Genomic DNA, 13,191 nt, shown 5'->3' with positions numbered 1-13,191 from the left:
GTGATAGTGTTATAAAGGAGAAAAGTGTACCGTACCCAGGTGAATATGGAGAAGGTGATAGTGTTATAAAGGAGTAAAGTGTACCGTACCCAGGTGAATATGGAGAAGAAGGTGATAGTGTTATAAAGGAGTAAAGTGTACCGTACCCAGGTGAATATGGAGAAGAAGGTGATAGTGTTATAAAGGAGTAAAGTGTACCGTACCCAGGTGAATATGGAGAAGAAGGTGATAGTGTTATAAAGGAGTAAAGTGTACCGTACCCAGGTGAATATGGAGAAGAAGGCGAAGGTGATGCAGCACGAGCGGCATCCCCTCCCTCCCTCAGGGGTTGTCCTCCAGCTTTGCCACCTGCCATTGGTTGGTCAGGAAACAGAACCCCACGAACCACATGAAGGACCAGAATGCTGCAGGGAGAAAAATAAATAAATAAATATATATATGTGAGTGAGAGAGAAAACGCGAGAAAGAGAGGGATGAAAAGGAGGAGGGAGAGAGGGAGAGAAAGAGGAGGAGGATGGAAGGGAAAGAGGGAGGTAGAGGGACAGGGTGAGAGAGGGGAGGGAGGAATGAAAGGAGGATGAGGGAGCAGAAAGGAAGGAAAGGAGGAGAAAACAGAAGTTAGAAAGGTCACATTGAATCTTACATGTCAGTTCACTAGAACTAAAGGGACAGAAAGGATAAAGAGAGGGGGGTGAGTGGAAGACAGGGGGGTGAGTGGAAGACAGGGGGGTTGAGTGGAAGACAGGGGAGGGTGAGTGGAAGACAGGGGGGGGGGGGTGAGTGGAAGACAGGGGGGTGAGTGGAAGACAGGGGGGTGAGTGGAAGACGGGAGGTTGCTGATACATATTGCCTCATCACTGTATTACATACAGGTTGTTACATACAGGTTGTTACATACAGGTTGTTACATACAGCTTGTTACATACAGCTTGTTACATACAGCTTGTTGCATACAGCTTGTTGCATACAGCTTGTTGCATACAGCTTGTTGCATACAGCTTGTTACATGCAGCTTGTTACATGCAGCTTGTTACATGCAGCTTGTTACATACAGCTTGTTACATACAGCTTGTTACATACAGCTTGTTACATACATGAAAAGATGGAGAAATAGAGAGAGAAAAACAAGACAGAGAGAGAGGAAGAGAAAAGAGGGAGAGATGGCGAGAGAGAGAGTAACATCGGCACATTGTGTACGCAACCAATAAACGTTGATTTGATTTGAAATAAAGAAGCAGGCTCACTATACAACTCAACAGTCAGCGACCATGTCATACCCTCTTGTCACTCAGCAACCTGTTCCTACGGTAACTACATCCACCTCAGAAGGCAGAACCCGTCACACAGTCTAATATGCTTGTAATGGATGTGTCTTTCTCTCCCTCTCCCATGACAGGAAGTGAGCAGCAACAATAGACAACCAGTAGTTGAAAACCACTGAAGATCGACCATTTTGTTTTTTGTTTTCTGTTGTTAAGCTCCATCTCATTAAATGAGCAGGTGGGACACAGACATTACCCACCCTCTTCCACATCTCTCTTCTCCCTCCATCCTCTCCCTCATCTCTCTCCATCCTCTCCCTCTACACACCTCTCCCCTCTCTCCATCCTCTCCCTCTACACACATCTCTCCCCTCTCTCCATCCTCTCCCTCTACACACACATCTCTCCATCCTCTCCCCCTACACACATCTCTCCCCTCTCCATCCTCTCCCCCTACACACATCTCTCCCCACACATCTCTCCCCCTCTACACACATCTCTCCATCCTCTCCCTCCACACACATCTATCCCCCTCTACATACATCTCTCCCCTCTCTCAATCCTCTCCCTCTACACACATCTATCCCCTCTCTCCCTCTACACACATCTCTCCCCTCTCTCCCTCTACACACATCTCTCCATCCTCTCCCTCCACACACATCTATCCCTCTCCCCCTCTTTCCATCCAACCTCTCGCTCATTTCCCTTTACTCCCTCTCCATACATCTCCTCCTCCCTCTCTCTTCCTTGCTCCCCCTTTCCACTCACCTGAAACCCCTACGTCTGCCAGTACAGCCTTCTTGCGGTCCTTGACGGAGCTGATCTGTGGGAAGTAGACATCCAGGGCCAGGAAGACCAGACAGCAGAGGAAGGCCAAGGTTCCCATGAAGAGTCCATAGTTACACGCATTCTGGTTCCTGTCAATCAATCAATATCTGTATTGTCCCGATGGGGAAATGTGTCGGGCAACAACAAGTAACAACAGCCATAACAGATGAGATGCACATATGGAATATCAAAGAGATCAGACAGAGTCATAGAAGAGGAGCAGTAACTACTACAGTGTGTGTGTGTGTGTGTGTCACCTGTTGAAAATACAGAACTCCTGGGCCTCGTCCGGTCGGTTCACGTAACCCTCGTTGGCTATCGAACCAAAGATCACAATAGAGAAAAACTGTAACGAGAGAAGGATAGGAGGGAGAGAGGGAAGATGGGAGGGAGAGATTAGGAAAGGGGAGGAGGGAAGGATCAGAAAGAAGTGTGTTGAGTGTCAACCATACACACCAAGATAATAGTCTATTCCTACTATACACACACTAGCCCTAGGACCATGCCTCAGGACTACCTGGCCTGATGACTCCTTGCTATCCCCAGTCCACCTGGCCGTGCTGCTGCTCCAGTTGCAACTGTTCTGCCTACGGCTATGGAATCCTGACCTGTTCACCGGACGTGTTACCTGTCCCAGACCTGCTGTTTTCAACTCTCTAGAGACAACAGGAGCAGTAGAGATACTCTGAATAGTCGGCTATGAAAAGCCAAATGACATTTACTCCTGAGGTGCTGACTTGCTGCACCATCTGCAACCACTGTGATTATTATTATTTGATCCTGCTGGTCATTTATGAACATTTGAACATGTTCTGTTATAATCTCCACCCGGCACAGCCAGAAGAGGACTGGCCACCCCTCATAGCCTGGTTCCTCTCGAGGTTTCTTCCTAGGTTCTGGCCTTTCTAGGGAGTTTTTCCTAGCCACCGTGCTTCTACACCTGCATTGCTGTTTGGGGTTTTAGGATGGGTTTATGTACAGCACTTTGTGACATCAGCTGATGTAAGAAGGGCTTTATAAATACATTTGATTGATATCTCTACTGAAACACACAGAGAGAATATATCTACAGTACTGCCCTACAGTATAAACACTGTCAGAATATACCTACAGTACTACACTACAGTATAGACACTGTCAGAATATACCTACAGTACTACACTACAGTATAAACACTGTCAGAATATACCTACAGTACTACACTACAGTATAAACACTGTCAGAATGTACCTACAGTACTACACTACAGTATAAACACTGTCAGAATATACCTACAGTACAAACACTGGCAGAATATACCTACAGTACTACACTACAGTATAAACACTGGCAGAATATACCTACAGTACTACACTACAGTATAAACACTGGCAGAATATACCTACAATATAAACACTGACAGAATATACCTACAGTACTACACTACAGTACAAACACTGGCAGAATATACCTACAGTACTACACTACAGTATAAACACTGGCAGAATATACCTACAGTACTACACTACAGTATAAACACTGGCAGAATATACCTACAATATAAACACTGGCAGAATATACCTACCGTACTACACTACAGTATAAACACTGGCAGAATATACCTACAGTACTACACTACAGTACAAACACTGGCAGAATATACCTACAGTACTACACTACAGTATAAACACTGGCAGAATATACCTACAGTACTACACTACAGTATAAACAGTGGCAGAATATACCTACAGTACTAAACACAGGCAGAATATAGGGCTCATGCTATTTCTACGAAGGGGCAAATCCTATATTTCACTCAAGTCAAATGTTCACTTAGTTGTTTATTGATGTCAATGGAATTATGAATTGCCCTAAGATAAAAGGCTCTATCAATCTAAACCACTGAGAGAAAAGGTCCTATCCATCTAACTAAACCACTGAGAGATGGATAGGTCCTCTCCATCTATCTAAACCACTGGGAGAAAAGGTCCTCTCCATCTATCTAAACCACTGGGAGATGGATAGGTCCTCTCCATCTATCTAAACCACTGGGAGATGGATAGGTCCTCTCCATCTATCTAAACCACTGGGAGATGGATAGGTCCTCTCCATCTATCTAAACCACTGGGAGAAAAGGTCCTCTCCATCTATCTAAACCACTGGGAGAAAAGGTCCTCTCCATCTATCTAAACCACTGGGAGAAAAAGTGTCCCCCCTTTCCTGTTCTGGGTGCCTTTATTTTCTTCTATTTTGAGCACTGGTCCCTCTTCAGCACTCATCTAATTGAAGTGATCTGTGAAGAAAGAGAGAGAGAGAGGGATGGCTAGAGGGAGGGATGGATGCTACTGATCTCTCATCTCCCCTTGCTCCTCTTGAGAAAGGAAGCACACACACACACCTCATTCCAATCCTTGTCTATCATTCTAATGTCAAAATAGACCAAACATACACACATGAAAGGCGTTCATGCATATCTTTTTGGTATTCTTTTTGGTAGAATGGTTTCTGATGCCTTATTTGAATATTACACCTGCCATTGGAGCTGAAAGGAAGCATATCGTTCCACATGAAGACTCAAATCAGAGTGTGTGTGTGTGAGTATATACACTGCTCCAAAAAATAAAGGGAACACTTAAACACACAATGTAACTCCAAGTCAATCACACTTCTGTGAAATCAAACTGTCCACTAAGGAAGCAACACTGATTGACAATACATTTCACATGCTGTTGTGCAAATGGAATAGACAACAGGTTGAAATTATAGGCAATTAGCAAGACACCCCCAATAAAGGAGTGGTTCTGCAGCTGGTGACCACAGACCACTTCTCAGTTCCTATGCTTCCTGGCTGATGTTTTGGTCACTTTTGAATGCTGGCGGTGCCTTCACTCTAGTGGTAGCATGAGATGGAGTCTACAACCCACACAAGTGGCTCAGGTAGTGCAGCTCATCCAGGATGGAACATAAATGCGAGCTATGGCAAGAAGGTTTGCTGTGTCTGTCAGCGTAGTGTCCAGAGCATGGAGGCGCTACCAGGAGACAGGCCAGTACATCAGGAGATGTGGAGGAGGCCGTAGGAGGGCAACAACCCAGCAGCAGAACCGCTACCTCCACCTTTGTGCAAGGAGGAGCAGGAGGAGCACTGTCAGAGCCCTGCAAAATGACCTCCAGCAGGCCACAAAGGTGCATGTGTCTGCTCAAACGGTCAGGAACAGACTCCATGAGGGTGGTATGAGGGCCCGACGTCCACAGGTGGGACGTTTAGCATTTGCCAGAGAACACCAAGATTGGCAAATTCGCCACTGGCGCCCTGTGCTCTTCACAGATGAAACCAGGTTCACACTGAGCACATGTGACAGACGTGACAGGCTGGAGACGCTGTGGAGAACGTTCTGCTGCCTGTAACATCCTCCAGCATGACCGGTTTGGCGGTGGGTCAGTCATGGTGTGGGATGGTATTTCTTTGGGGGGCCGCACAGCTCTCCATGTGCTCGCCAGAGGTAGCCTGACTGCCATTAGGTACCGAGATAAGATCCTCAGACCCCTTGTGAGACCATATGCTGGCGCGGTTGGCCCTGGGTTCCTCCTAATGCAAGACAATGCTAGACCTCATGTGGCTGGAGTGTGTCAGCAGTTCCTGCAAGAGGAAGGCATTGATGCTATGGACTGGCCCGCCCGTTCCCCAGACCTGAATCAAATTTAGCACATCTGGGACATCATGTCTCGCTTTAGCATATGCTTTAGTCCAGGTCTGGGAGGAGATCCCTCAGGAGACCATCCGCCACCTCATCAGGAGCATGCCCTGGCGTTGTAGGGAGGTCACACAGGCACGTGGAGGCCACACACACTACGGAGCCTCATTTTGACTTGTTTTAAGGACATTACATCAAAGTTGGATCAGCCTGTAGTGTGGTTTTCCACTTTAATTTAAGACTCCAAATCCTGACCTCCATGGGTTGATACATTTGATTTCCATTGATAATTTTTGTGTGATTTTGTTGTCAGCACATTCAACTATGTAAAGAAAAAGGTATTTAATAAGAATATTTCATTCATTCAGATCTAGGATGTGTTATTTTAGTGTTCCCTTTATTTTTTTGTATGTGTATATAGGGGAGTTCCCTTCATATTAATTGGACCTTTTACTCTCTATATTAAAACCCCCTGGTGTTTCCCCCAGTGCCCCACAATGCTTTGGGAATCAACATCCCCCTTGGGACTTAGTGATCTCTTACACACACACACCACTGCATTTCAGATCAACAGGCAAATTAAATGGCATCCTATTCCCTATATAGTACACTACTTTTGATCATTACCCTATGTTATTTAGGGAATAGGGTGCCATTTGGGACTCACACTTAGTAGCTAATTGGGTTAGAAAAGGTCTTGGGTCAGAATTGTATTTGGCATCACATGGAATGTTCTCTTTCCCTCCCTCTGTTCTCCTCTCGCTCTCTACCCCCTCTCTCGCTCTCTCTTTCTCTCTCCCTTTCTCCCTCTAGTAGGTAAATGTGTTTTCTCCAAGGCCCTGTCCTGTAGCCTTCTCATCTCAAGGCCCCAGGCCCAAATCAAAGCAGGCATTGTGCAGGCCACCACGTGGGGTCCTGATCTTGTGACAATCCGATGGGACATTTTGAAAGTAGGCATTAGATTTGCCAGAATAATTTATATTTGTGTGTGCATGTGAGCCTGTGTGCGTATGTGTCTGCATTAGCATGCATGCCTGCGTGTGTGACAGTGTGTGAGTGAGTGTACAGTACTCTGACCTCTAGTCATTAAGCCTAATGTGTTTAGCAGTATGGTGTCAGAATGTGGGGCACATCGGGGGCCTGTCAGTACCAAACATAGAATCCTGATTCCTGCCCATTCAAGAGGTTCCAAGCCCCTTCTAGAGATTATATTTCTACACTGTTGCCTCCACTACCAAAGCCTCCACTACTGAACATATAGGTACTAATATACATGCGTAGTCCATATGACTTTACAGGAGGAGAGAGAAAGAAAACAAGAGAGAACGAGAAAGAAAGATGTTAGATGAGAGCTGTCCCTTTCTCTCTCTCTCTCTCTCTGCTACCTATGTGTGATCCTGCAACGTTATTGCTACTTAACCTGTATATACTGTAACTCAACACCAGCCAGAGAGATGGAGAGGGAGAGAGAAAGGTAGAGACAGACAGAATAAGGAGAGAGAGAGAGCGAGCGATAGATAGAGAATAAGGAGAAAGAGAATAAAGAGAGATTCGAGAGAAAGAATAAGAAAGAGGGAAAACAAAAACAACTGACACCTTTATATGTTTAATCCTAATTGCTGCTGTTACCATAGGTACAGTAACCAAGGTGTTTCTCTGAGGTCACGCCTGGAGGCGGAGCTGCAGATGTCTACACAGGAAATTATTATCATCCACAAAGTGAAAACAGGAAGTGACACAGTTGTACTAATGGTGAATGTGAAAAATGTGTGCGCGTACACATAAACACACACACACACTTCCCTTCCCACAACATGTCATCTCTAATCAGAGTCTATTCATTGAGCTGCGACCTCAACACTGTTATCCCATAGAAATACAATCTACCACCCATTATACCATAATTGCCTTGAATGGTAAGGTCCCTTCTATAGATTATATTTCTATGGTTATCCATCACATAAACTACAGGGAGTGGATGAGTTATGTTATTTCTGTTCTGTAGCATTGGTACGAAATGGATGAGTAGACTACATGTCTGTCTGTCTCTCCGTCTGTCTGTCCCTAAAGGGGTATTTCTTATCAGTGAAACTTCTTATTCTGTCATTGTTGTGGCCTATAGGTGACCATTCAATGGTATGTATAACCCTCTGAAAACACACCCACACCCCCCTGTGAAGGCTGCTACACCAGACAGTTTTTTGCTTGTACTATAGGCCCACTGGATCACTATAAATAAACAATATCTAGACTATATGTGGACTAGTTTCAAGTTAATTTAGTAAGGAATAGAAAGGCATGAATCTTTGTATATTTTTGGTACTTTTTTACCCCAATTGGTAGTTACAGTCTTGTCCCATCGCTGCAACTCCCGTATGGACCCAGGAGTGCTATGCGTCCTGCGAAACAAGACCCTTACAAGCCACATTGCTAACTTAACCCGCACCAATGTGTCAGAGGAAACACCGTACAGCTGGCAACCGAAGTCAGCTTGCAGGCACCAAGTCTGCCACAAGGAGTCGCTAGAGCACGATCTAACAAGGAAAATCTGGCCTCAGGATTCTCCCGGTCACGGCCGGCTCTGACAAACCGGGATTGAAACCGGGGCTGTAGTGAGGTCTCAAGCACTGGGATGCAGTGCCTTAGACTGCTGAGCCACTGGAGAGGCCCAGGCATGTATTCTTTATGCATAGCCAAAATAGTTAAATCTTTCTCAAATTCTTATGAATAACGAAAAACTAATTGTAGTTGATTTACAGTTGTCACCCTATTTCCCAGGTCAAAAATAGCGCACTGTATAGAGAATAGGATGCCAATTGGGACGCTCCCTCGGATTTAACAGATCGAACAGGGGGCAAAGCACACACTACAACAAAACACGTGGGCACTGTGCTTATGGCTGCATTTCTCTAGGTTCAATAGCTACAACCGCTTCAAAATCGTAGGCCACATGCGTCGGGTCGTGCGCCTTGTTGCTTGCATCCCCAAAACATTGACCATGTTTCAGGTTCCAACTAGACTACAACACATTTGGACAGTGTTGCTAACGCGACAGGTCTGTTATGCTTAAAGTACACATGCACGCACTGGTGGGAAAGTGAGAATTGAAAAACCGGGAGGCATCCAGCGAGAGGCGCACATTTTGAGTCAAACACACATGCATAACAAACGACCGTCGCCGTTATTAGCCTGAAATGAGCAGCACGTAGCCACTGTAACGGTATAGGCGATATAACTGTAACGGTACTCACCCACGAGAGGATCCGGAGGATGGTGTGTGGCTGCTGGAAGAACGTTATAGGGTTGAAAGCACCTCCAGCCTTCCCAGCTCCATATGCCATGCCCTCCATTTTCGGACTCCGGACGGTGTGTGTGCGTGCGTGTGTTATCTCCCTTCCCGTCACTCAGGGAACACAGAGTTATTCTAACCGATTTTGACGCAATATTCCTCAAATCAATATGTCCCCGTATTGACCCTCTCTCTCTCGCCAACTCCCTCTTCAGTCTATTTGGTCCTATCTCAAATCCCCGCTTCGTGTCTGTTGCTGTCTATCTGCCTGTGCTGTGATTTTCTCTCTCTCTCTCGCTCAATTCAATTCAATGGCTTTATTAGAATGGGAAACATATGTTAACAAAGCGAGTGAAGTAGATAATAAACTAAAGTTAAATACACAATAAAAATGAACAGTAAACATTACACTCAGAGACATTCCAAAAGAATAAAGACATTTCAAATATCATTGTGTGTGTATATACAGTGTTGTAAAGATGTGCTAACAGTTAAATTTCAAGAGGGGAAATAAATCAACATAAATATGGGTTGTATTTACAATGTGTTCGTTCATCATTGGTTGCCCTTTTCTCGTGGCAACAGGTCACAAATCTAGAAGTTCCAAAATAAAACACATTTCAAATGTCATATTATGTGTATATATACAGTGTTGCTATCTTAGAGACTTTGTCGCTATATTTAGTGAGTATTCAGACCCCTCTAGCACACATTTTCTAAAAAAATAGGCTAGCGACATATCTAGCGACTTTTTCTGGTGTTATTGGAGACTTTTGGAGACTGACGTGGAAGCACATATCGTTCTTACTCTTCTCAAAGAGCAGCGGATGCTGCCGTGGGCCCCACCCTTGTCCCAAAGCAGTCCTCGCGCAGCAGTCCCTCCCAGCTGTAGTCAGAGCAGGAGATGTTCACCCCTCCGTGTCCAGACTGCAAATGAACAGCGCATGCAGGAGCCGCCACTGATTGATCCCGCCCTGGTTTACATTCAGGACGGGATGTAAATGTAAAATGTTCTTTGTCTAAAATAAATAACTGCACAAAAATAAATCACTGCATTTGACATACAGCCTCAGTCACTTACTCACGTTGTCCACAGTGTGTGTGCTGCCGCTCTGTGACATAAGCTAAACATCTAGCTGGCTAGCTCATGTCTCAGTCTAAACTGTACACTCAAAAATGCAGAAAGGAGTGGGAATGAATTCAAAGGCTGGTTGAAGCCATTTATTGGAGATGATACACGGGCATACTGCCTGGTGCACGAAATCTAAGGAAGTTTCTAGATTTTGCTCGCCTGAAGTAGAGTATACTGTGATAAACTGCAGGCCATACTACTTGCCTAGAGAGTTCTCAGCTATACTTTTAGTGGCTGTTTATTCACCACCACAGACAGATGCTGGCACTAAGACCGCACTCAGTCAGCTGTATAAGGCAATAAGCAAACAGGAAACCACTCACCCAGAGGCGGCGCTCCTAGTGGCCGGAGACTTTAATGCAGGGAAACTTAAATCAGTTCGACCAAATCTCTATCAACATGTTCAATGTGCAACCAGAGGGAAAACAATTCTAGATCACCTGTACTCCACACACAGAGACGCATACAAAGCCCTCCCTCGCCCTTCATTTGGTAAATCCAACCACAACTCTATCCTCCTGATTCCAGCTTACAAGCAAAAATTAAAACGCAGGAAGCACCAGTGACTCGGTCTATAAACACATGGTCAGATGAAGCAGATGTTAAACTACAGGACTGCTTTGCTATCACAGACTGGAACATGTTCCAGGATTCATCCGATGACATTGAGGAGTACACCACATCAGTCACTGGCTTTATCAATAAGTGCATTGAGGATGTCGTCCCCACAGTGACTGTACGTACATACCCCAACCAGAAGCCATGGATTACAGGCAACATTCGCACTGAGCTAAAGGGTAGAGCTGTCGCTTTCAAGGTGTGGGACTTTAACCCGAAAGCTTACAAGAAATCCCACTATGCCCTGTGACGAACCATCAAACAGGCAAAGCATCAATACAGGGCTAAGATTGAATCATACTACACCGGCTCCGACGCTCTTCGGATGTGGCAGGGTTTGCAAACTATAATGGGAAGCACAGCCGCGAGTTGCCCAGTGACACGAGCCTACCAGACGAGCTAAATCACTTCTATGCGTGCTTCGAGGCAAGCAACACTGAGGCATGCATGAGAGCATCAGCTGTTCCGGACGACTGTGTGATCACGTTCTCCGTAGCCGACGTGAGTAAGACCTTTAAACAGGTCAACATACACAAGGCTGCGGGGCCAGACGGATTACCAGGACGTGTGCTCCGGGCACGTGCTGACCAACTGGCAGGAGTCTTCACTGACATTTTCATCATGTCCCTGATTGAGTCTAATACCAACAGGCTTCAAGCAGACCACCATAGTCCCTGTGCCCAAGAACACAAAGGCAACCTGCCTAAATGACTCCAGACCCGTAGCACTCATGTCCGTAGCCATGAAGTGCTTTGAAATGCTGGTAAGGGCACACATCAACACCTTTATCCCAGAAACCGTACGGCCCAATACATCACTGGGGCAAATCTGCCTGCCATCCAGGACCTCTACACCAAGCGGTGTCAGAGGAAGGCCCTAAGAATTGTCAAAGACCCCAGCCACCCCAGTCATAGACTGTTCTCTTTACTACCGCATGGCAAGCGGTACCGGAGTGCCAAGTCTAGTACAAAAAGGCTTCTCAACAGTTTTTACCCCCAAGCCATAAGACTCCTGAACAGGTAAGCAAATGGTTAACCGGACTATTTGCATTGTGTGCCTCCCCCAACCCCTGCTGCTACTCTCTGTTTACCTTATATGCATAGTCACTTTAACTATACATTCATGTACATACTACCTAAATTGGCCCGACCAACCAGTGCTCCCGCACATTGGCTAACCGGGCTATCTGCATTGTGTTCCACCACCCGCAAACCCCTCTTTTTACGCTTCTGGTACTCACTGTTCATCATATATGCATAGTCACTTTAACAATACCTACATGTACATACTACCTCCATAAGCCTGACTAACAGGTGTCTGTATATAGCCTTGCTACTCTTTTTTCAAATGTCTTTCTACTGTTGTTTTATTTCTTTACTTACCTACACACACACACACACACACACACACACCTTTTTTCATTTTCTTTTTTTTCCCGCACCATTGGTTAGAGCAGGTAAGTAAGGTCTACACCTGTAGATTGATTTGATTTGTATTGTAAGGCTGATTTCTACCCCGACCTTAGTGATGTAAAAAAAAACACATGACAACTCAAAAACAAACTCAAAAGGCAAAGCCTAATAACAGTTCCACCCAAAACAATCTGCCATTTATGGTTAAAAAAATTTGACTCTGCAATAAAGCTGAGGCTACCATGGCATTCGCTATCGCTGAACACTGTTCCATGCTGGCATGTGATCACATTGGAGAAGCATGTAGAGCTGCTTTCTCAGACTCCACTGTTACCCACTTCAAAATGCATAGGACAAAGTGCACAGAAATGATTAATGTGTTCTAGCACCATACTTTCTGAACAAGTTAGTCGCAGATGTGGGTGACCAGCGTTTCAGCCTCCTCGATGAGTCCACTGATGTTTTTTTTTTTAAATTTTACCTTTATTTAACCAGGCAAGTCAGTTAAGAACAAATTCTTATTTTCAATGACGGCCTGGGAACAGTGGGTTAACTGCCTGTTCAGGGGCAGAACGACAGATTTGTACCTTGTCAGTTCGGGGTTTGAACTCACAACCTTCCAGTTACTAGTCCAACGCTCTAACCACTAGGCTACCCTGCCGCCCAAAGTAAGTGTTGCTAAGTACCTGGGGGTTGTGATAAGGTACTTTAGTGACAACAAGCAGACAATTGTATCAACATTTCTGGGGCTTGTTGAGTTGGAGGGAGGAGATGCCAAATCTATAGCCCTGTACTGTTGTGGCTTTCCTCGGTGTTATCTTAAAGAGAAACTCCTGGGCATAGGGACTGACAATGCCTCTGTTATGACGGGGATCAACAATGGGGTCCATAACGTGCTGAAGGAGGAGTATGGCCTCAAATATCTGGTTCTTATTCACTGTGTGTGCCACTCTCTGCAGCTTGCTGTAAGTCAGGCTTC

At 45.3% G+C, this 13,191-nt stretch overlaps 2 protein-coding genes across 2 annotated transcripts in view; both read right to left on the bottom strand.

Annotated features, from left to right (window-relative positions):
• LOC135528390 (synaptogyrin-1-like) overlaps positions 1 to 9,354 on the bottom strand; it is an 11,877-nt gene extending 2,523 nt beyond the window's left edge. Inside the window, 6 exon segments of the mRNA XM_064957443.1 lie at positions 261 to 295; positions 298 to 324; positions 327 to 404; positions 2,031 to 2,179; positions 2,348 to 2,436; positions 9,013 to 9,354. Of these exon segments, the coding sequence (XP_064813515.1) occupies positions 261 to 295; positions 298 to 324; positions 327 to 404; positions 2,031 to 2,179; positions 2,348 to 2,436; positions 9,013 to 9,111 (477 nt within the window). The 5' untranslated portion in view covers positions 9,112 to 9,354.
• Positions 1 to 13,191, bottom strand: part of LOC135534853 (parvalbumin alpha) — a 352,035-nt gene that overhangs the window by 52,234 nt on the left and 286,610 nt on the right. The window lies entirely within an intron of this gene.

The sequence above is a fragment of the Oncorhynchus masou genome, chromosome 5, assembly GCF_036934945.1.
Source record: "Oncorhynchus masou masou isolate Uvic2021 chromosome 5, UVic_Omas_1.1, whole genome shotgun sequence".
Classification (NCBI taxonomy): Eukaryota; Metazoa; Chordata; class Actinopteri; order Salmoniformes; family Salmonidae; genus Oncorhynchus; species Oncorhynchus masou.
This window is presented reverse-complemented; position numbering and strand designations above follow the sequence as displayed.